We start from the raw sequence: 25,246 nt of genomic DNA, 5'->3' as shown, positions 1-25,246 counted from the left end.
AAGGTTTCTAAATGTAAGATGGGAGTCTCAGAGGTGTCGTACTTGGGACACAGGGTGGGCAACGTGTTGGTTAGCCCTGAACCCTCAAAAGTAGAAACTTTAAAAAGCTGGCCTGTCTCTAAAACAACAAAACAAGTCCAATCCTTTATTGGCCTAGCCAACTACTATAGGAGATTTGTAAAGAGGTTTAGCAACATTGTTGCTCCAATAACAGACTTTACTAAGAAGGGAAGGTTAGAAAAGGTGATATGGACAAAGGCCTGTGAAAATGGCTTTCAGAGCATTAAAGAGGCCTTATCTAAACAACTTGTCCTAACCAGCCCTGATTTTGAGGAACCATTTCTGCTGTACACAGATGCCAGTTCAACTTTTAGGCTTTATTCCTTCTTCCACATACACAATCCTCTCTCATCAAGCACTTCCTAAAAATAGTTTTCTCAACGTTCCTCAGTGCTCCCTTTTGAGAAGCTATCTAGCATACATAGCATCCCTCTCCATGCTGCTGCTGCCTTTTTAAACAGCTGCTGCTGTTACCTCAGTCCCCTGCAATGATGATCGTATAAACGTCTACATTTTTAAAAGATTAAGTGTAGTCACTTGAATGAAAAGTGTTATCAATGAGAACCACACTGATTATCACTGCCATGCTTTTTCATGCTTAGGTTTTATTAACTAACAAAATTGGTATTTATGTTTTTGTAACTATTACTTACTGAAGCAAACCTAAGTCTTCCTTATTTTGGAGGAATGGACTGCTATTCTTTCCTTGTGGAGTCATTCTCTACCTATGGCACATAATAGTGTAGTCTTCTGTGGGCTGTAATGCTTTGGCCTAATTTTGATTGTTAGGATTAGTGTGCAGATACTGGGTGGTGCTGGTCTGACCCAGGAGGTGGTCCCGTCTGGTCTTAGACTGCCAGGAGGCCAGACTAGATGATCTGGTGGTCTCAGCTTCTGGCTTTAAACTGTTTTGATTCTGGGCATGTCTACTCTACAGCACCTACAATGGCATACTTACAGTGCTGCAGTGGTGCTGCTGGGGCATAGATATTTCTTACATTTCCAGAAGGCTTCCCCGCATTGAAGTAAGTAATCTGTGAGAGGCAGTGGACAATTCTGCCAGCCAACTCTGTTTGCAGGGGTTGATTAAGTTGACTTAGCTATGTTGCATAGGGCATGAAATTTTTCACATTCTTGAGTGATGTAGCTAGGTTGATCCAATTTTTTGGTGCACATTGGGCCTCTATTACTCCACTTCCATGACAGACGTAGCACTTAGGGCAATGTAGTTAGAGCGACAGTGTCAATGTAGACATGGCGTTGCTTACATTGACTTGCTGCCTTTCCCACAATGCCCTCCATTGACTGCTAAATCAGTGCAAGTGCTGGCACAAGGAGTGTAGCGTGGACAGGCAAAAGCGAGTCAATTACTGCACATTGACATAACTTAGATAAACCTAATTTTGTAGTGTAGATTTGCCCTTAGAGATGTTCACGTTTCTTCCCCGGCTGAGCAGGATGTTTGCTGTGCTTTAGTGAAACACACTAAATCAGGGTGAGTCAATAGGCAGACTGTAGGCCAAATCTGGACCATCAGATGCTTCTGAATGAGTGAGAGCTCTTTCTACTTACTTACAATTATTATTGTTTTTGTATTATTTTCTCTGGAGCCCGGATCTCGACAATACCTTGACCAAGAAATTTGGACCTTGACAAAAAAATAAGTGATTACCCCTGCCCGCAAATCTCCTTTGTTCATAGTGACCCTCCCAGTGCTAGGCACAACTCCTGTACTGCCTGTCAGGCACAGGTCAGAGGGGTGGCAGGTGGCCTGACGGTTTCGGTGGGTGGGTAGCCACAGGGCTGAACGCTTGCACAGGGGTGCAGAGAAGCCGCTTTGGAGGCAGCTCCCCGCCCGGGCTGCGCTGAACTCCGTCGCTCAGACGAGTCACAGGAGCGGGTTTCCATGTAACGCGGGGGTTAATGAGGGGGCGCTTCCTGAGGCGGGCAGGACGCTATGGGGGAGCTCGGCAGGCGGGCCGCGCTGCGGGCTCTCGGAGCAGGCTCGCCGGGCTGCGGCCGGCAGGTGGCGCTGGGCCGCCGCGGCGCTGCCTGAGCCGGGCCCGGAGGCGGGGGCAGCCGGCGGGACATGCGCGCTGGGCCGGCGCCGCCTGGCAAGCGGAGAAGGAGCCCTCGTCCCGGCCGCTGATTCCGCACCGGGCTGCGCCCTGCCGGCCCCCTGCCGCCCCGGCAGCACCGCGGGCCGGTCCCGGTCCCCAGCGGCCCCCGCGCGCCCAGCGAGCCGCGGCCAGGCCGGGAAGATGGCGACGCTGGGAGGCGAGTCTCCGGCTTTCCCCGCTGGCCTGGCGGCGGCCGGGGCGCTGCACCCCCAGCACCTCGGCGGGGGCGGCGGCTCGCTCGGCTACAACCTGCCGCTGAGCCGCGCGCTGGAGCGGGCGCTGGAGGAGGCGGCGCACTCCGGGGGGCTCAGCCTGAGCGCCAGGAAGCTGAAGGAGTTCCCGCGGGGCGCGCCCGGCCACGACCTCTCCGACACCGTGCGGGCAGGTGAGCCGGGGGCGGGCATCCCCCCAGGCACCCCCCGCGTGTACCCCCCACTCCGCCCGGGGACGGGCACCCCCCACTCCTCCTTCTCCCGGCGTGTACCCCCCACTCCGCCCGGGGACGGGCACCCCCCACTCCTCCTTCTCCCAGCGTGTACCCCCCTCCCCCCCCCGGGGACGGGCACCCCCCACTGCCCCCTCCCCCCCCGGGGACGGGCACCCCCCACTCTGCCCCCACTCGGGGACGGGCACCCCCCACTCCCCCTTCCCCCCCCAGCGTGTACCCCCCACTCTGCCCCCACTCGGGGATGGGCACCCCTCACTGCCGCCTCTCTTGCGTGCACCCCCCCATGTGCCACCTGCACTCCTCATACCTACTGAGGTCTCCCCCCATGCACCCTTCTAAGACAGGTACCTTCTGCATGCACCCCCTGGGGACAGCTGCAACCCACTCTCTGCATGTACCCACCCCTACATGCACCTCCAGTCCCTTGACAGCCATCCACCCAGGGGGCAGGCCCCCCCACGCCATGCACTACCCCAGAGGGTAGTCATACATCCACAACCCACACGGCGGCTTATACTCATTTCCTCCACGTAGCCTCTATGCAAACCAGTAATTCATCTCTTAGTATGGGGATAAATTCCACAAACCCTTCATATCCCTGCCCCCCCATACATTTGGGCTACCTATTCACACCCCATACATTTGGGCTACCTATTCACACTCTTGCATATGCCCAGTGAAGTTGGTTGTGTAGTGGTGCTGCAGCTGGTGGGGAGTGGGTGACTACCCACCCACATAGACTCCTGCTGCTGGTGGACGTAAATACAGGTTGAACCTCTCTAGTCCGGCACCCTTGCGACCTGACTGGTGCTGAACCAGGGGATTTTCTGAACTATGGGAGATCAATGTAGGGTGTGGGCAGGTCTCCATAGGCACAGGAAGTAGGGTGCCAGTGGGTCTCCATTGGCATGGGTCTCCATAGGCAGCACCCCCAGGCTTTGCACCCAGCATGGCTCCCCACCCGGGGGCTTTGATGCCTGCCCGGGGTCCCAGCCACCGGCCCCAAGTCTTCCCCCTCCCACCCGGAGCTTACATGCTGCGAATCAGGTGTTCGCGGTGCTCCAGAAGGGCTGGGACGGAGGAGGAGGAGTTGGTAAGTACAGGGCCGCTGGTGTGTGAGAAGGAGGGAGCTTGGCGACTGAATGCTCCACACCCAGTCACTTTTCCCCGTGGGTGCTCCAGCCCTGGAGCACCCACTGAGTCGGTACCTATGCCGGACCACAGATGTTGCCAGACCAGGGAGTGCTGGTTTAGAGCGGATCAGTCTGTATCTACACACATTTGGGGTTATGTACATCACCTGCATACTTACCCACTCATACACACAAGGGCACATACACCTGTACCTCTTGAAGCCCACATAACCACCCAGTATTGTATCCACACACTGGGATCACATACACTTCTACCTCTCCTGCAGAGAACAGGCACTATAATATTTTTCATGAAGAAGGAGTAGGTACCTTTTTTAGACCCAGACCAGGTTTCACCTTTAATAGTTCCTTAGCTTTGTCTGTGGTGGCTGCTGCTGGTGACTGGTTCTCAGAATGATTAGTTTCAGTGCTTCAAGCGAGTTGTACCTATGGAATAGATGAAATATATAAAAGGAAATTTATACATATATTAATTATCATGCTGGATCAGACCAATGGTCCATCCACTCTAGTATTTTGTCATTGACAGTAGAAGATGCAAGAAACCCTGTAGCGGATAACCTGTTTGTAGAGGAGTTAGTGTTCAGCTGTCCTTTGAAGCATTGGGGTTTACATCCTTCCCGTTCACAGCATAAAACAAAACCCAACCCTCATTTTTTTTCAAATATATCTAGCCTTGTAAATTTTTGATCTTTATTTAAATCCTATTAAGCTATTGATCTTTGGGTAGCAATGAGTTAATTAGGTATTGTGAAATCACTTGTGTATTGACCACACATACTTGTAATATTTGTATATGTATCGTGTGTGTGCATGAATGCACAAATGTTTACATGTGATGTATACAGCATTTAATGTACACTGTTACGGGTATTACATGCATATGTTCATGTTTGCCATAGGCTTACTCTTCCTAAAAAAAAATTATTTAGTTGAAGTTTGTAAAAAAAAAAAAAAAATAATTTTTTTTTCATTTGAACATACTGGTTTGAAGCTTTTTATGTGCTGCAGTGTGGGTATGTACTCTTGTAACATTTTAACTAGGTAATGTGTTTGCAGAAAACACAACATGGAAGGGGATTTTCATCCTGGTTTTGCTTGATCTACATGGAGTCTGCAGAAGCAGTCTGTATCTTGATTTTGAAAAAGCAGAGTTTGCTCTTTATGATAAGTCTTTGTAACCTGATCCTTTTTTGGGGAGTTATGTATTTTAAAAAAATTAAAGTATCTGCATATCATCTTAACAGCATGTTGTAACCTGTTAAAGTGAACAGCCTGTTTTGTGAGTTATGTCATGGGTTGATATTTCTGGAGGGGCAGTCAGTTGTTTCACTATTTGCTTTACAAAAGCAGAACATATGAACAGTTGGAGGATATGTATGGCCAGGTCATCTAACTCTTACAGGACATTTTTGTGACAGTAATTTTTGTCTCACCCCTCCTTACATTTACATTATGTAAATACAATGCTCTTTTTGCAGCAGTTAGGTCGTACTTATTAAATTTTACTTTTACCTTTTGGCAGATAATCACTTTGACTTTCTTTCTGGAGTACTTCAACTTTGGTGCTCATTTTAAACTTCATAGCACAGGGAGACAGGAGCTTTAAGCTCAGAGATGTGAGTAATAGGGGACTTGCAAAGAAGTAAAACCTTGTCTGCACCCTGGCAGCATCTTCCTGGGGTTACAGATTTCTCAGTTGCACATTTCTTAACATAAGTTTTCAGCAAAATCTGAAACTGCAGGTACTTTATAATAAAAGATTCTCAAGGGTGGTTCCTGAACATGCTCCCCGTGTTTTAGCCAGATATAACGAAATATAAGCTGCAAAGTGTGGCTAATGTAAATAGCCTAAGCAAAATATTTCTTAAGTTCAAATTTGATCATGTATGTTTTTCTTCAGCAAAATGTGGGACTGTATAAAGAACTCAAATTGCTTCCTATATTTTTGGAAGCTTATGGCCAAGATAGAAAATACAAAATACAGATCATTTTTCATGACATCCTTTAGATGCAGTTTGGGCACAGAGTATTAGTAAAATTTATTCAAATGTTTTGGCTGAAAATGGTGCTGAAAAATGTCTTTGCAGAATGGAAGTATATAAACCATCTGTGTCACGTGCATGTATCTTTACTAAGTTTTTATTGTTTAATGTTAGTAAAGAAGTTATGCAAAGATTGAGGTTGCTTATGGTCAACTTTATTGTACTACGTTTCCTTAAGTAAATGAGGTTACTAGATGAAATATCATACATAAAGAGTAAAATACCCTCAAGTGTTTTCTTAAAGGTACATATTTTGGTTAAAAATCATATTTAAATAAACTAATATCCTTATTTATGTAGTTAAACAACCCAGACTACTAGAACTGGAAAATTTTGGGTTTGTTTTTCCTTTTGTTTACTACTTGCTTGTCACTCAAATTGGATAATGAAAATAGACTCTAGTCATTTTCACTTCCTAACTATCCTTCACCAGTGCAATGTTTGGGTTATAAGCGTTTGGGGTAATGCTCAAATCAAAAACCCACTTCTCATTTTAAATCAAACATGAAAATTTAACTTTAAAGCAGTCTTGTGCAAAAAACACAAGTCTACTAGATAAAATGAACTTCTGAGGGCTAACTAGTTGGCAGTATTCCTTTAATACTCCTTTTTTAAAATGCTTGTAAATGCATGGATTTAATTTACAGGGTTTCTGACACCTGCGGCATCTAACAAAAAATCATAACCAGTATGAAGTATTCTAATTACGTAACATTTTTATATGAAGATTGGTCTTGAAGTTTATATATCTTTAAAAATGACTTAAAGTTGGTTTTTTATCACTCTAAACTTGTTTTAGTAGATAGTCCTATTGCAGAGAGCTCTTTAAAGCAATGTTTCAAAGCTACCTTTACTCATTATGGGCATTACCTGCTCCTACTAAAGTCAATGTCAAAACTCCCAATAAAGTCAACTCTCACTGCAGTAGGACTAGACTCCAGGTATGAATGAGAATCTGGTATAAATGTGCAATATTAATATGAAGGACAGTAGAACTAAGGATACTAAATAGGATGTATTTTTGAAATGTCTAAAAGTGTTGTTCATTTGAAAACTATTAAAAAGGTCTAAACAATTTAAAATTATTTAATACACTGTTATTCATTTGGGAATTTTTCTGCTTAAGAACTGAATGAGTCAGTAAACTGAATTTTCAGGTTCTTTATTGGATGTGAAGTATTAAGGGATGTCTATTACAAAAAGACTTAGGGCATAGCAAAGTCTTTTTTTATATAAAGTTTCTGGTTAGATTTTTCTAAACCACATCAGTGTGGCTGCATTGCACAAGCAGTTTCAAAAATAATAAATGCTATTCTTATCACTTGTATTACAGACTGGATTATGCAAAAGACAGTGGCACACTAATCATATACTTCTGGAGTGAGTGTGTAATTATATTCCACACAACCACTGGGAAAGCTAGAAGCATATTAGTTTATAAAAAGAAAAGTTACTTTAGATGTGCAACCATGGCTGTGTCTGTCAGTTACTGTAACCTCTTTTTGTGAGTCTTGACTATATTTCTGGAGACTGATCCTGCAAACCTTTTCTTGTGTAACTAATACCCATATGATCCCATTGATTTCAGTGTAAGGATTGCACACATGAATAGGATTACTTGTGTGAGTAAAGGAATGCAGGACGTGGGACTTGCTTTTTTAAATTGGTTAACAAAACCATTTAAAAAAGGTACAAAACTATTTAAACATAGTTACTTGGCTAATTTGGAACAGGTGGAAACATGATTTTTTTTTTAAGTTGCTTAAAATTCTCTGTAAATCAGCAGGACTCTATACCATGTTTTTAAAATGGTTATTCCTGTGCAATGCTGCCCAGGCAAAACCATTAGTTTGAAACCATCTTCAAATAACTAAGTTACAAGTGGGAATGTATGTGACTTTGCTTTCCATATTCTCTTATGATGACTGGGGCTGCTCACACTCACCCTCTCCTCCCTAGGAGATCGATTTCAAGTGTTTTTTATTTAGCTTTTAATGAGCACTTTTGATTGAAATATGACATATAAAAGTTTGGCTCTGAGGATTCTTTCTACAGAATCTGAAAAATGTATTTTTGATGGTTTTTTGTTATAAATTTTAAATACGTTAAGGCTTAACAAGTTCTACATTGCTTTTCATTTGAATTTAGTCCAAGATGGTGCTTGTTAAACCACAATAATTTGTAGTACTTTTTGTAACTCTTCTTAGAAGTTAGCTCCCCTCCTTAGATGAACTGACCATTTAATTTTTTTCTTATGTTGAAACTGGTTTCAGTTATTATCCATTAATTAAAAATGTTTGCCCACAAATTCAGATTTCCCACAGCTTCTTTTTATAAAAACTATACACATTTAATTATTTTAATTTATTCTGATTAATTTCCTCCAACCCTTTGCTATCCTAGTTGCTCTTCATAATGCTCTGTTTCTGGTAATTTTGCTAATTAGATCAGTAGATGTTCAGTCAACTCCATTTAAGATGGATGTAGGTTGTTTCGGGGAGGAGTAAACAATCAGACAATCCAAATAAAAACTCATTTTCCCAAACCAGGTTTCTCTAAGATTTTTGTTGAATAAGTTATAGGGGGGGAAAAAAAAGAGTATGACTATTTGACAGGTCCTATTTACTTCCTCTCTGACTTCCTTCCCTTTCCCAATGCCCACTCTGCTCCATTCATCCAGAGAGAACATAATTATTGCCTTGAATGGACGCTGAATAAATTGGGCTTTGCACAAAAAGCTTCATTCAACAAAATTACTGTAATTTAACCAAATTATAAGAGTATATGGCAAATTATAATCCACCACAAGATAATATTAAAAAAAAATCAAATTCTGTATAAAACCAAAATAAGAATGATTTGAGCAAGAGCATTCACATTTCAGGAATTAATCATAATACTGATAGCGCATCTGTGATTTTCTCTTGTGCCTAGATGTTTGACATTTAATCCTTTTACTGCAGGTTTCTTATGTTTATTTAAGGCCTTTTAACCTTGCTCAGAGTAGCTTTTATATAAATATTACTCTAAACTTATTGGAATAATGAGGGGAGGGAAGTTAATTTGAGAGAAATAAATTATGATTATTACAGAGCTATCAAAACCAAAGCTTAAGGGAAATACAGAAATGTATAAAAAAGTGGAAAAATCATATCAAGTAAATAAATGGAAGTCCAGTATTGTTTACCCAACTGTCAAAACAATATTGCTATTTTAGACTGAAATGTCTTGACATTATTTTTAGTCTAAACAGCCCTGTATCAACATCTTAAGGTTTCTTTTTTCTGAAGGGCTATCCTTTATAGAAGATCTTTCAGTATAAAGGAGCCATTTGGAAGTAAAAAGGCTGCTAGTGATTAGTAATCACAGCCTAGCCCTTTCAAAGTCATTTTCCTTTTCGTTTGGGGCCCATAGTAGATGTCCTCCCTTCAGGTTTTGGGACTCCATAAATGTCAAGGCTAAACAAATCCTTTTTAAAAAGTACCTATTTGACCTTTTTGTTACTGAGCCTTGAATATTTTGTGGTACAAGCTGATGGCTAATGTTTAAAGCTTGTCACAGATTTTTTTTTTTTCCTGTAAAACCTGTGCAAGTCCCTCTTACATTCTCCGACAGCTAGCCTTTGTGACCATGTTACTTCCTCTTTTGGGAAAGACTCCAGATCACTTTGTGGTCAATTTTTTTCCCATATGTAAAACGAGGACAATAATAGTTAATATCCTCACAGTGACGATGTGACTATTAATTAATCAGTGCTTATAGAGTGCTGTTAAGTGCTAAATATTAGAATGAGAGGAAGATGAGGAGATGGAGAGACAGTAGAACACAGGAAGGACCAAGTGTGAGAGAGTGAAATGAAAATTTGTGGAAGTGCAAGATACAGAATAAGAGGAAGAAAGGAAATGAGGCAACATAATGTGGGCCTGAACAGAGAGAATGGTTATGAGTATGAATGAAAACCAGCTTTTCAAAGAAAACAGCATTAGAGAGTAATGACAGAAAATTCATGAAGATGGATAGAATGGAAGACGAGAAAAGAGAATAAAGAATTGGAAGAAGTAAATAAGCAAGAAGAGACCTAAGTAAGTTTGACTAGTTCAATTTTATATTCTGAGAGAAATCTTACATCTCTAAATTAGAAGAAAGAGGGTGGGATTTTGAGCAGTTAAGTTATGTTAATATTGTTGGCTAGGCTTAGGTAGTCCAACACTGGAGACAGAGAAAATAACACAAAATTAACAGGTGAATAATGCATTTATGTGCAGGCATGTCCACTTAATTCTAATTTTAAAATGTTGACAAGTATACATTAAAGCCAGCACAAGAAGCTGGATTTCTCTTTCCACGCAGGAGAGAAAGCTGATGGTATTACTGATATTTGTAAAAATGCAAATTATTCTCTTCCCAAAACCCTAAGGCTGGTTTTGTATGTAGTAGCATGACCACATGAAAGGATGGAATGGCACAAGATGCTGATGCCACCTCTGTTCCTAACTGTACTCTCGCTGACCGCAGCCAGTTTTTTTGCTCACTTTTTGGGAGACTAGTCCCTGTGTCCACACCTTTGATTGTCCAATCCCCATTCCTGCCTCCTCAAAGGTCAGAGTTTAGGCTTCTTTTGTAAATATCCATGTAATAGGGTCAGTGATGGGCTCAGAGGCCTAGTGGTTAGCATCCACTGAGTAATGGGGGCAGTGATGGGGGAGCCCAGGCCCTAGGAGGATCAGCAGCATTTGGCCTCAGGGGAGAGAGGGTCCTCCAAGTTACCTTCCCTGGGTCATTTCCTACCACTGTTTTCCTTCGTCAGCTTCTGGTCCCAAATAAGGTAAAAGAAACCAAGCTATCAGCTCCAACAGGGCTCAGCATATAGACCTGTTCCCTCAGGAAGGCTTCTCCAGTGCCTTTGGCAGGAGCCTTCAGGGTAGGTCTGTCTTTCTTCCCTGCTAAGTTGGGTTGCTCCCTTTTCAACCCCTCCGGTTGGAGCAGCCTCTTCAGGGCTGGGAGGGCAGGGCTACCTGCACCCAATATGGTCTTCTAATCCTTTCTGGCCTAATGTGGGGTTTGTAAACTGCATTACAGTCCATTAGTACCAAATAAGCCAGTTAGCTCAAATAAAGAAAGTTTGTTTGACGTTGAAAACAAAATTTAAAAAAATCAGTACTTAAAAGCTAGGTTCAGTTAGCAGTATTGCAGTATTGAGAGTAGAGTAGTTAGAATTTATTGAGTAGAGTTAAACATCTTACCTCTCAGCAACAGTGTTGATCTTGCAGTTAACAAGCTGAGTTCTAGTCAGTTTGAGTTGTCGTCCTAGTTTGTTGGTTACATGTGGCTCCTCCTTCAAGGATTGGGAATGTGGGTGCCAGGCCATCGTCCCTGGGTCCCAAAATATTGGAAGGCCTGTGGTGAAACAAATCTTGATATAATTTTTATTTAAATTTGAGACTTGAAATTTGGAGTGTTAGGGAGGAATAAGACTTGGTTCCTTCAGTGCTTTTCATCTTTAAACCTTAAAGTGCTTTGTTTTGTAAAGGAGGGCAAGGGCCAGACTTACCAAGGTGATAGGCACTGAGTGACATTTACAAGTGCCTAAATAAATTTGGCACCTAACTCCCATTGAAAGTCAATAGGATTTAAACTCCTAAATGTCTGTGGCACTTTTGAAAATCCCACTAGTTGCCCATCTGCATCGTTAGGCACCTAAATACAGTTCTAAATCTAGCCCCATGTATCTTTATCTCCTTTTAGCATATAGGGAAGCACATAGAGAGAAAGGACTTGCCCAGATTCACAGAATAGGTCAGTGGCAGAGACAGAAATAGATCCAAGTCTCCTGGTTCCAGCTGCAGTCCACTGGACCACAATGCCTCCCAATTAGACTTTGGGGTGTAGCAAACCCATCAAAGTTTATTCACTCATATCAAAGAGGTTTGTTGAATATGTTTTAAGGAATTCCTCACAGTCTTAACACAGTATCATCTCAAAGAATAGTTCCTTCCTGCTATGGTTGTGAGTAAACATACCCTTTTGGGAAGTCTTGTGTATTGACTGTGTTTCTACCCTATGTGGTGGTCTTGTTTATTCTCAGGCTGACTTGTTGGCCAGCATGCCTTTTTCTTTCTCTCCTTGTATGGTACTGATCACTATAGTGTATGAACACCTCAACATATTTAAAAATAGAAATAACAGTAACAATCTTTGTTCCTTCCATCCCAGGCTGTAGGAGAAATATTAAGATTATTTTTATACTTGTGTATGAAGACTTTACTGAGAGAGAGCGCCAAATAAGATGAGAACTGCATATATTTGTGAATGTGATGAGGTCTATAGTCATTCCTGGATCTGGAGAAAGTGAGTTTCCTACTTAGCAATGCCTGTGAAAATTCTTTTATTTGAGCATAAGCTTTCGTGAGCTACAGCTCACTTCATCGAAAGCTTAAGCTCAAATAAATTTGTTAGTCTCTGAGGTGCCACAAGTACTCCTTTTCTTTTTGCGAATACAGACTAACACGGCTGCTACTCTGAAACCTGTGAGAAATTCTGACTCTCATGATCACAAGTCTGCTGACAGTTTCAGTGGAGCACAGCTGTTATGGGAGGTCCTGAGCCTGAGGGAACGGTGATCTGAGGTAGCTACCCACGATCCCATGCTAGGCTTTGAATGTCAGGACAGAGAACTTGAACTCCTCGCAGCGGGGAGGTAGAGCAGACAGCAGAATACACAGTAATTTGTCTTACTAAGTGGACAAGCTGCTGTCTTTTATATCAGTTGTAGTTTTCTCAGGGCATATGGTTTCATTTCTAGATACGAGTTGCAGTAATCAAGCCTGGAGGTCACTGACTTATGGATCTCTTGGTCTGAAAATATGTTCTTTACAATGCTGAGCTTGTTGTCAGTGTTGAAAAACTAAGAGTAATACTTGAATTAATAGGTTAACTAATTGGAAATTAACTTTGTTTTTTTTTTACTTTTCAGTAGATGAAGGCATTGAAATATATGAATCCACTTGCTTGTGGCAGAGTTTTGTGTAACTTATGTTGTGGTGGTATCTTTGAGATAAATGATAGCACCTGCATTCTGCTCACTAATCCATCCCTCTCAAAATACCTAATAATATTTCAGACTTTTACGCAATTTTTATATAGTTGGCTTTAAAACTCTCCAAGCCTCAGAATTACATGGTTTGAAGTGCAGGGCTGGTGACAGGCATTCTGGACTGGTAACAGGTTTAATTTCCAGTTGTTTCTTTTGTTAACCATAAAGACTAGAATCAGAGGCATTGTACTAATGCAGTGGTGGGACTACAACACTTCTGAGATGGCTGATGTTAGAATAGTGACATTATTTTAGGTAGTAAAGCTATTTCAGATAATTTTTTTTTTGCAGTGCTGTAGCCATGCTTCTTAACAATCTGCTCCACCGTGAATTTAACTATGACACTCTGAGTACCTATCCCAGACTTAAAGAAGAGCTCTGGTGTAGCTCAAAAGCTTGTCCCTTTCACAAACAGCAGTTGGTCCAATAAAAGATAATTTTTGGAAATTTCTAAAACTTGGCTAGTTTTTTCTCCTCTTCTAATATACAGTTACTAATTCTAATGTACTAAAGTACAATTTAACTTGAGGTATCACACTATTGACTTTGTCATATTTCAAATTCTACAATATAAAGCATTTACTAGTACATTATTAAGTACCATTTAAACACCAACTTGTGAAAATGTTAAAATGGAACTGATGTGTTTTGACAAGGGAAGATATTGTGAGGATGGGTAACTGAAAAATCAACCAAAATTACAAGATGTAGAAATCATGGAAATAGTTGTTAGGCAGAAAAATAGATAGAGAAGAAGTATAAGGTAAATAAAGTACCTCATGTTGTCAGTGATTATTAGTAATGCTTTGCGGTGCCTTTATTTTAAATTCAGCATGTATTTCTGAGAATGCAATTAGGTCCAGTTGAACTTCTGTAAATCTGGTTCCCTTATACCAAAATAATACAGCAAGTAAAAAAGCTGACCTTCATATTTAAAGTAAAAGAAAAGAGCAACAGCATAATAAAAATTCATAGATTTAAAGGCCAAAAGAGACCGGTTGTGATCATCTAGTATAACTTCCTGCTTACCACAAACTGTAGGACTTTCCTGATTTAATTCCTGCTTCAAGTCCAATACCTGTGGTTGAACTAGAGCGTATCTCTTACAACGGTATCCAGTCTTGATTAAAACATTTCCAGTGATGGAGAATCCACAACCATGCTGGGTAAATTCTTCCAGTGGTTAGTTACTCACACTATTCAAAACGTATGCCTTATTTCTAGTCTGAATTTGTCTAGCTTAATTTTCCAGCAATTGGATATTGTTATGCCTTTGTCTGTTTGACTGAGGAGCCCTCCATTATCAAATTTCCACTTCCCATATAGGAACTTATAGACTGATCAAATACCCTTAACCGTAACCTTCTCTCTGATAAACTAAATAGATCAAGTTCCTTGAAACTCACTACTATAAGGCATTTTCCCCAATCCTTTTCTGAACCCTCTCCCAATTTTTCAACATCGTTCTTTAATTGTGGACACCAGAACTGGATACATTATTCCTGTAGAAGTTGCACTTCTGCCAAATATAGAGGTCATAAACACCTCTACTCTTGCTGATATTCCCCTGGCTAAACATCCAAGAATTGTATTATCTCTTTTAGCTTCAGTGTCACACCCTGGAGCTCCTCTTCAACCGATTATCCGCCATGACCCCCTCCCCCCAATTTTTTTTTTAGAGTTCTGCTTCTGAGGATAGTCCCCCATCCTTTAAGTATTGCTTATATTCTTCGTTCACAGATGTATGACTTTACATTTGGTCATATTGAAATGCATGTTTGCTTGTTTCCAGCATAACCAGCTGATCCAGATGGCTCTGAATTGGTGACCACATCTCTTCATTATTTACCACTCACTCAGTCTTTGTGTTATCTGCAAATTTTGTCAGTAATGATTTTGTTTTCTTCCAGATCGTTGATAAAAATATTAACTAGCATAGGACCAGGAACTGATCCATATAGGAGTGTTGGAAATAATTTTCCTAATAAACTCATTAAGGATTACCCTGACTCAGTTTTCACACAAGCATTCGTTTATTAATCTGAAGGTCACTTGGTATTGGTTACATGTAGAATATCAATATAAGCATATATACCCTTATATTCTCTGTCTTAGCAACAATATAATTATAAGCATTTTCTGAATACTTACAATCAGATTAGGCCTGGGAGACATCCCATTATGGTGTGAAGGGTAAGGAAAAGCTCCAGAGGGATAAGGAAAAGTTCTGACAAAGAACTCCCAGAAAACCTTGTCTTTTATACACTATAACAAACAAGTGATATCAGTGCTAATTATTGGACCTTAGTTAAAATCAGCTGAAGCAATTTAGGGCTGCAGTCTGCTTTCATCACAGTTTTCCTCCTTATCTTATATTTTTTCCCAACTACTGGGCTAAGCATTTTCTAACCAATTATTTACTGCACCTAGTGCCCAGTTAACCAGTTTTCTTAATAGATGTGCGACAGTTCTGAAAAAAGGACCATATTTTATAAGTTTACTGTACCCACCCTACACACACCCAAATCATCTATCACTTGAAAGATTATTTTATATATGTTTAGATGAAGTATGATTTGGAGGTGTCAGGAGGTGCTGTATGCCTGTAGTTGTGAAACAATAGTACCCAAAATGAGTGTCACTTTTTGCATAGTTCCAGAAACACTGCAGTATGACTGACTTTAGTTTTTATTGTTTAGTTAATTTCAGCACTTTAATGTGGTGTTTACTGGTCAGAATGATCAAATGACATGTATTAAGATTTTTATTGGTTTTGCCTGGGCAAGCTTTTTTAGAAATGAAGCTGTTTAGCATATAATCTAAATGGCAAATACCAATATTTTTCAAGATACTAACATTGACAATTAAGAATATATTATTTGAAAACATTTAAAGTATTTCACAAGCGATTATTATAGTTTTCTACATTTTTCAGTTGAAACTTGCTGTCCAGACCCATCTCTCACTGAAGGTTGTGGACTAGTAGAGGTAGATTGTGTGCCTACAATTTGTACAGCATAGTGGGTAGACATAAATGCATATATAAATTCCTAATGTAATGCTTCTCTATTTGTAAGCTTTTGTACATATGACGTTGCACCTGATCTGCCTGGTAGAATGTTTTAATTTGCAATTGCCTGTTCATGCAGTACAAGCCTTTGAAATATTATAGAAATTAGCTTTTTAGTTTAGTGATGCTTATACATAGGTCAGTACAAAAATGTCAGTTCTGATGCTAACATAGATCTAATTTATATCTTCTGTAGTACAAATCTGTGTACTTGTACAAAATGAAAAATGGTGGTGGTGGTAATGCTAACAATATACTTTGGGAATTTTACCTCTACAGAGAAGTTACAGTGTATGAAGACTTCGAGGACACAAGCCCCTTAAAACGTACTTGAAAGAACAGGACTTGCCACAAATTTGGAAAATGTGTTACTTGTCAAGAAAATCAAAAGAATGCAAAACTACCAAAAGCTACCAGTGCTGAACAGAATTCGGTGATTCTGGCAGCAGAAGCCAGGAGAGATTAATTGTATGGAAGACTACTGGCTGAGTTTTTTAGGTTAGATGAAATTAGACGAAGGTTTCTAACCATCAGAGGAGAGAAGTTTTGGAATAGCCTTCCAAGGGAAGCAGTGGGGGCAAAAAACCTATCTGACTTGATAAGTTTATGGAGGCGATGGGATAACATGATTTTGGCAATTAATTGATCTTTAACTATTCATGGTAAATAGGCCCAATGGCCTGTGATGGGATGGGATCTGAGTTACTACAGAGAATTCTTTCCTGGGTATCTGGCTGGTGAATCTTGCCCACATGCTCAGGGTTTAGCTGATGGCCATATTTGGGGTCGGGAAGGAATTTTCTTCCAGGGCAGATTGGAAGAGGCCCTGGAGGTTTTTCGCCTTCCTCTGTAGCATGGGGCCCGGGTCACTTGCTGGAGGATTCTCTGCTCCTTGAAGTCTTTAAACCACGATTTGAGGACTTCAATAGCTCAGACATAGGTGAGAGGTTTTTCGCAGGAGTGGGTGGGTGAGATTCTGTGGCCTGCCTTGTGCAGGAGGTCAGACTAGATGATTATAATGGTCCCTTCTGACCTTAATATCTATGAATCTATGTGCTACCAGTTATTACAGGAGCTGCTTTCAGAAAATTCACAAGCCAGCTGAATTTGGCACGTCAAAGTTGAATTGAACACGGGAAAGAAAACAGACTAAATCTGATCAGACAGTGTCATGTTCACCTGCTTCTATAATCACCAGAGCAAGTATATCCTTTGGTGATTGGATCTGTTGCATTGTTTGCTTGAGAACAACACACAAGAAAGACAAGAAACATCATAAAAGAGAAACATTTGAGAGAGCAACCTATCTAAGGGAGGAAGCACTTCAAAAAGGAGATGACATTTTGTGCAGAATATCTGTCGAATACTTGATTGCTAAGGATGCAGTTTATCACTCAACATGCCATTCTTTCTACTTGATTAAAACTAATCTTAAAGCAAAACCATCTGGTTATACTGCAGCAATAGTCACCTTATGACATTGCATTTTATCAGCTGATTGAAGAGAGAGACAGTGATCTTATCTATAACAAGAAGGCTCTTCTCCAGTCCTAGCTGCTAAAAAGTTAAAGTCCATCTTCCCTCAGATGTAGAAACTGCAAGCTGCTCCAGTAGCAAATTACAGGCAAGATTAGAAAAATACTATGGTTCTGCAATTCCATTCCCTTCAAAGTCAGGTGATAGTAATTTGCAGAGGTCAGCTATTTTTGTGCCCCTGTTTGTGCAGGAGTTTGTCCTTTGGTTGGTAAAGAGGCTTATAATTCAGCCAACAATGAATATCGTACTTCAGAAGACGGTCGTATAAGGTGCTTGACAATTGTGGAGTGCATACTATTGAACAGTTCCAAAATTATGACACCACTGCACATAAGTCTGGCTGCACAGTTGCACCCTGAGTTTGGGTCTCACAATTTAATTGACATACTACACCTTCATGGATTCTGCATCAATTATGATGAGCTGAGGTGATTCATCACTGGTGCTGCAAGAACTAAAGTAGAAAGACTCCAGGGACATATGTTCATTCCAAATGGAATTGTACCACTTTGTGCTGGTGGAAATCTCATCCATGAAGGAAATAACATAGAAAGCAACATAGAGACCTTCCTAAAATACTTCTCTAGCCATTGAATGGAATAGTCTGCAGATAGTCCAGCATCACAAGAAATATCACTGAAGTGCGGGAAAGAAAAGTCACTTATTTTCGAGGGGCAATCAGAGTCATTTATGCAGTGTGCAGCATTTGAAAAACCTAGAACATATCCAGAATGGAGTTGCTGTGAAAAAGAACTTGAAAATATAAACCCTTGTTGCTTACAAATGGACCCTGTCTGAGATCTCTCCTAGTGTCTTTTAAGACTATTGTCTCGTGATGTCCTGCCAATACCAAATTACATTGATGATGTTCACACTAAAGTGATTCCATTTTGGACTGGTTTAAACCGCAAACTTGCAACAGAGAAGAGCACCTAGACAGCAGTTGCATATGCACCTATTGTGGATGCCAACCAGCTGACATGGCCGCAGTCTATATCACAATGCTGAAATAAGGAAATAGGAATAGCTCTAGGACAGCAGCATGCGGTTCAGATCTTGGATCAGCAGCTGTTTGCTGTTGCTCAGCAAGTGAAATGGATTCTCCTAAATGAAATTTATACCAGTGTGATTTGCCTGGGTGCTTTTCACAGCCCGTGCTGTTTTATTGCATGTTTTGGGAAATTTTGGGGAGATGCAGGATCGCTTGACCTTTTTGTGGATTCTGATGTATATGCAGCTTGTATTGCAGATCAAATTGGGAGAGTGTGCTGGGCAAGCTGCAATTTCTGCAGCAAGGAAGTTGGTCGCAGTAGTGTCTGACAAGAGAGAGGGAAGACAAAGGAGACCCACAGAGACCTGAATTGCTTGCACCTCAGTCTAGCCATCAAAAAGGACAAGTCACTGGCCAAACTCCCACCATGTGAGGACAGTTTTGAAGAACATGTCAAAAGAGTATCTTGGCAAACAAAGGTTTGGATGTCCTCCCACATAGGCAAACCAGATATTGGGTCACCATTGCCACACGGATGGAAAAATATGGATGATGAACTACATCCTGTATTGTTCAAGGGCCCAATGGCATCTGAGCTTCCGCAACACCTTATTTGTGACTGTGCCAGTCGGGGTCACTGCACAATCAACTGTCTGTAGTCAGAATAATCTTCCCTGCACAGAACTGTGCACATGCTAAGGCAGTTACGACTGTGGTAACCCACACATTCTTGATAGAGATCATAATGTTGAACAAGATGAAGATGTTGACTAGAAATGTTACCAGCGCTATTACATTTAAATTATACCTGTATACGTGTATTAATATGTTTTGTTTTCCTTTTATATTATTGTTGTGATGCTTTGAGGTCGCAAAGAAATCCACTTTTGCTTTGAAATAATTGTAGTCATTAAGCTAACAGAAACGAATGCAAATATTTGTAAGTGGTCATTTTAATATGTTGAAGGTGCCATTGTTTCCCTCTCTTAAGAACATAAGAACGGCCATACTGGGTCAGACCAAAGGTCCATCTAGCCAAGTATCCTGTTTTCCAACAGTAGCCAATGTCAGATGTCCCAGAGGGAATGAACAGAACAGGTAATCATCAAGTGTTCTATGGTAATGGCACCACTTGACAGCTCCACATCAAATCTCATCTTAAAGTAGACATAAAAAGCTTTTTATGATGTGTATGTGTGTGTAGAGAAGGTACCTTAAGTCAACCAGGTTGGTGGTATCTGATTCATGCCGATTATTTCCCAAACCTTAAATAAAATTACACTGGTATTCGAAAGGGTCACTTCAAGTTTAACACAAATAATCCTTCTTTCTCATAAGTTCATTCTTTTTTGTTATGTGCATTGGGCCTATTGCTCATGCTAATATCAAAACTCAGTTAAAAACTAATTCACTTGGGTCTAAGATGGGCTATGTTTCTAAAAGAAGCCCACTAGAAACATGTCTGCCTGATATAGATTCCCTGTTTACAATTAAATTTTGAGACCAGTGGCCAGTTTTGAGTCCATTTAGAGTTTTCCAGGTTGACATTATATTGTTCTAGTTTCTTAGGGTGTGTCTACACTGCAAAAAAAGGTGTGCTAGCTATCTCAGGTTAAAATATCAGTGATGATATGGCAACTTTTTAAAATGTTGGTTAGTAGGTGAAGTTAAGGCCTTTACAGGATTCTGGGATTGAACTCCAGCTATAATCCTGAGAAAAAGCTGAGTTGTTGCCATGTGTTTGCTGCCTTTAAGGCCAACAGGCTTATAGTTATTTTGGCCATCCCATTTACCTTTTTTCAATATTGGCACAACATCAGCTTTCTTCCCATCCTTTATAATTTCACCACTTTCACCAGACTTATTAAAAATGAACAGGAGCAGTCCAGAGAGCTCCTTGTCCACTTCTTTTAAAACTCTTGGTTATAAGTTATCCAGACCTGTTGATTTGAAAAGGAAATTGAGTTAATATTGTGTTAAATTAAAAAGGTTCTGACGTAAACTGATGTTAAAATAAGTGAATATGGAGGTAAGGCAGCCACTCTATTCTTAAAGTACTATTTTATGTCTTAATATTGAAAACTTTACTGGTATGTAACAGCACATACACATGAGACTCTCAGAAATTCTAGGTTTCAGGGTAACAGCCGTGTTAGTCTGTATTCGCAAAAAGAAAAGGAGTACTAGTGGCACCTTAGAGACTAACCAGTTTACATCCGACGAAGTGAGCTGTAGCTCACGAAAGCTTATACTCAAATAAATTGGTTAGTCTCTAAGGTGCCACTAGTACTCCTTTTCTTTTTTCAGAAATTCTAGTCTCAGTTGTATGATTTATATAGTTGTATGAAGAAGACTTACCTTTGAATTTCTTGGCTTTTGCTCAAAGTCAAAACCTTCACATAACTATTTTATATTAACATAACTAGCTATTTTAAGAAGCTAATCCTGAGCTTTAGTAGACAAGACCTTGTTCTGTACATACTACTAATACAGTAACTCCTCACTTAAAGTCCTTCTGTTTAACGTTGTTTTGTTATGTTGCTGATCAATTAGAGAACATGCTCGTTTAAAGTTGCACAATGCTCCCTTATAACGTTGTTTGGCAGCTGCCTTCTTTGTCCACTGCCTGCAGAAAGAGCAGCCTGTTGGAGCTAGCTGGTGGGGGCTTGGAACCAGGGCGGACCGGCAGCCCCCCATCAACACTCCCCTCCCCTAAGTTCCCTGTGCGGCAGCTGCCCAGCAGGCTATCAATTGCTGGGCAGTTCAGCTGTCCCTCTGCCCACTGCTGTGTGCTGCTCCTGCCCTCTGCCTTGGAGCTGCTCCCCGAGCCTCCTGCTTGCTGTGCGGGGGGGGGGGGGTGAGGAAAAGAGGGGGGCTAATGTTAGGGTGTCTCCGTCCTCCCTGCTTACCCCATCTCCATAGAGCGGTGCGGGGGACGGACGGAGGGGACATGACAGGGCTCAGGATGGAGGGAGCTTGCTGGCAGCAGCTGGTGTCTGAACTTGCTGATCTACTTAAAAAGGCAATGTACTTAGTTGGGTCAGTGTACTTAAAGGGACATTGTGCATCTCTCTCTCTCTCACGCATGGTGTGTGTCTGTGTCTCTGTCTGCCATGCTGTATCCCTTTCCTCCATTTGTGCTGCCTTGTAGAGTGTGAGGCTACGTTAACAGCAATGCGTTAACCCTTTAGGGCTCAGCCAAGTGCTAGTTCATCATTTAGCAGTAAGGCATTCCTTGGGAAATATCCCACCCACTTCCACCCTCTGACTTCTTCCTCATCCAAGCTTCACAATCATCATTGCTGTGTACAGTATTAAATTGTTTGTTTAAAACCTATACTCTGTGCGTATGTGTATTGTGACAAAGTTCCTCCTCTGCCTTGGTGGGTCCTGCGCTTATTGGAGGATTTTCTCACCTCAGAGGTTCACGGCAGCCCTCAGTTTGGCCACTTTCGTGGCTCAAATCTGCCATTCACTCAGTTAGCCTCATCACTGGCCAGCAGGGGAAAGGAGGAAGAACAATCCCCACAGTCTCTGCTGATCCACCTAGTGGATCGGGGAACAGGCTAGAGACCTTCCCCTCTGGTGGAACCCACAGTGCAGTTCAACTCCTCTGGTGTCAAGTAGGGAGTTGAGAGGTTTGGGGGGAACCCGGGCCTGCCCTCTACTCCGGGTTCCAGCTCAGGGCCCTGTGGATTGCAGCTGTCTACAGTGGCTCCTGTAACAGCTGCATGACAGCTCCAACTCCCTGGGCTACTTCCCCATGGCCGCCTCCCAACACCTTCTTTTTTCTCACCACAGGACCTGTATTTACCCCCCCCCCCCCGTATTTACATGAATTCTTATGCGGAAATTAGATTTGCTTAACGTCATTTTGTTTAAAGTGGCATTTTTCAGGAACATAACGTTAAGCGAGGAGTTACTGTACTAATATCTTGCAAATTTCAGCTGAAGATTTGTTTTACATAGGTAAAAAGTATTACTATTCCTGTTTTTACAGATAAGAAATGGAGGCACAAAGAGGTTGAGTAACTTGAGCTAGATCCCAGAGCGAATAAATGGGAAAAGTTGAGAACAGAACCCACCTATGACTCCCAGTTTTCTGTTTTAACAATTAGATCAAGACGTGTTCAAGCGTCTGTAAGAATGGGTGGAGTGGTATTTTATCTAAAGTTTTCTTTTGTGTGTGTGTGTGTGCGTGTGTGCATGCGGTACTTATAAAGCTAAAATCTCTGAAGATTTCATTGCTGTTTTAGGGCATGGGTGCCACTTCATGTAAATATTTTTGCACTAATGCTGCGCAGAGACAAAAACATGAAACACTGGAAACAGCTGGAACATTTCATTAAAATGCAGAGAAAAAAACATGAAGGTAGGATTGAGAAATGTGCAGTCTGTGAAAGGGTCATTGTCTAGATTGGTGACTGATTAAAAATTAGATATTCTCTGAATGAGAATGTGAACTTCAAAGAAGCAATATTTTGGAAAAAAGTGCTCTACTATACCTTCTCTCCTTTCCAGCTCTTTGTACATTTAGCTTCTTAGTGAATGGAAAAGGTTATTTTTGGCGTGGTGCCCAAGAACTAAAACTAGCTCCTGAAATCCTTTAACTCTGTCTGATGTTGAACAGCTCTGGGTGGTAGTAAAATAACTGTAGTAATTGGCAGTCTGACTGAAATATTTTAGTTGTTTATTCTAATATTAAGTTGTGAGAGAGAGAGCCACATGACATGTCCTGCATCCAGCTTATCAGAAATATGTAACCCACATTTATCTAGAAAGCAGTGGAAACCTGAATAATACAAAGCGGTTCCTACAAATAACTGATAATGCCCTTCCTTGGGGAAGGGGAGGAGGAACTAGTTTAAACTTGTTTTCTGTATGGATGTTAAAAATGAGAGGTGATGCACAGATTTACTGTGAGAATTTTAAAAACGTTCCCAATGTCTTTGAGACTATGCACACTGAATATCAAACAAGCCTGTGAAGTTTCTAGTGCTGTTGCTGAGAACAGGGCTTTTTTTTTCTTGTGCAGTGGATTAAAAAATTAGGAACTGATACAGTAGAACCTCAGAGTTATGAACACCTCATTTGGAACCGGAAGTATGCAATCAGGCAGCAGAGACTTAAAAAATAAAAATAAAAAGACCAAACACAAAATAATTTCTAGAGCAGATCTTTTAGAAAAACATTCAGTCTTGATTTAAAAATTGCTAGTGATGGAGAATCTACCGTGACCCTTGATAAAACTCGTTCCTGCACCAGTATTTATTTTGTGTACAGTATTACCGTTGTGTACCTTTGTGATTATGGAATTGGAGAAATCAGTTATGAATTATTTCACAACCTTTTTACTGAGGATTGCTTTAAATTATGGTTATTACATTCAGGGATTTATGAGATAGGTTAAGTATTTTAACATGAAAAATCATTATTCATTAATGAAAAGTCCTAAGGGCTTCTCCATACAGCACAGTAATGTCTGCTAGGAAGGTGTGAATTCTAATGTGCTTTGCACTGACTGGCCTATGTAGACCCTGCTGGCGCACACCAAGAGTTAATGCTCATGAGGGAACTTGTAGTTCATGCCAGCAGTCTCTGTGTGGACCAGTTAGTGCACAGTATGTTGTGGACAAAGTTGCTTACGTTTTTTGTTTTTAATCACTTAGCCAAAACAATTTTTTGGTATAAAGTTGCTGAATGTATTTGAAAATTACCTGCATAGCTGTATAATAGTCTCATTTGTGTAGCCAGGACGTGGATGTCTTGCTAACAAGGTCATTTGTGTGGATAAAAATTAATTTAATATGTTGAAGAGCTGTAGGTCTGTGTTTTTGCCATGCGGTAGATTTTTCTGTAGTCTCCTGCTGAATCTCAGTAAATAAAATGGCTTTGCTACATGTTTTCATTGTAGAGAAACAGTTGCAATTCATTGATATTCCTCTGGCTGAAATTGAACCAGGGTGGAAAAGATTAAGTATCTTGGCACCCAACCTTAGTTGGAGTTTCTGGAGTCCAATGAGGGGAATGTGCCTGAGGGGACGATGAGAGAGAATGAGAAGGCCTGTTTTTACTAAGATGTACAAATTCTCTTTTTATCTACTATATTGTATACATGACCTAGGTCCTACTCTTTCCATTAGGTATAAATTGATCATTTTTTGTTACATGAAATGTAAATGGTTGCATTGAGGGTAGGCCAGTTTGTGCATATAAACAGTTCTCAAAACGAACATAACATTGTATTATAGAAATTAGCGACTAAGTAACGTGATTCCCGTTACATTTACACAGAGGCTAAGGGAACACAGCTACATTCTGCCTTGCTCCTTGTTTGGTATTAGACTCATGGGAAGCTATCAGTGTTACAAAATAATCTGATAAGGAATGATAAGCCATTATTATTCACTTTATTTACAGAAGCTGATTTCTCTTGGAGAGATTGATTTACTGAGTATTCTTCAGATGTTAGCTCTTTCGTCATTCTGTGTCATTCTTTGCTCATTTAATGCAGTTTTTTTCCTATGATATTGGAATAGATTATTTGAATCATAGGACCTGATAATTTTAAAGCCAGAAAAGGCGGTTAAGATGATTTAGTCTGACCTCCTGCATAACATAAAATTCACCTAGTAAATTCCTGTATCTAGCCCAACAATTTATAGTTGAATTAGAATGTGTCTTTGATATATTCTTGATTTCAAGTCTTCAAGTGCTGGTAATCTTTTC

The 25,246-nt window shown here is 40.8% G+C and overlaps 1 protein-coding gene across 8 annotated transcripts in view; it reads left to right on the top strand.

Annotated features, from left to right (window-relative positions):
* Window positions 1-2,195: 2,195 nt before the first annotated feature.
* Window positions 2,196-25,246, top strand: part of LRCH1 (leucine rich repeats and calponin homology domain containing 1) — a 237,738-nt gene continuing 214,687 nt past the window's right edge. For all 8 annotated transcript variants that reach the window (XR_013345476.1, XR_013345473.1, XR_013345475.1 and 5 more), the window contains exon 1: window positions 2,196-2,565. Coding sequence is in view for 3 of the 8 variants with exons in the window: in XM_077811513.1 (XP_077667639.1) it covers window positions 2,322-2,565 (244 nt within the window). In the remaining 5 variants the exon portion in view is untranslated. The remainder of the gene's footprint in view (window positions 2,566-25,246) is intronic.

This window comes from Eretmochelys imbricata, chromosome 1 (genome assembly GCF_965152235.1).
Source record: "Eretmochelys imbricata isolate rEreImb1 chromosome 1, rEreImb1.hap1, whole genome shotgun sequence".
Taxonomy (NCBI): Eukaryota; Metazoa; Chordata; order Testudines; family Cheloniidae; genus Eretmochelys; species Eretmochelys imbricata.
Note: the sequence above shows the minus strand (reverse complement) of the source record. Positions and strands in the feature narration are given on the sequence as shown.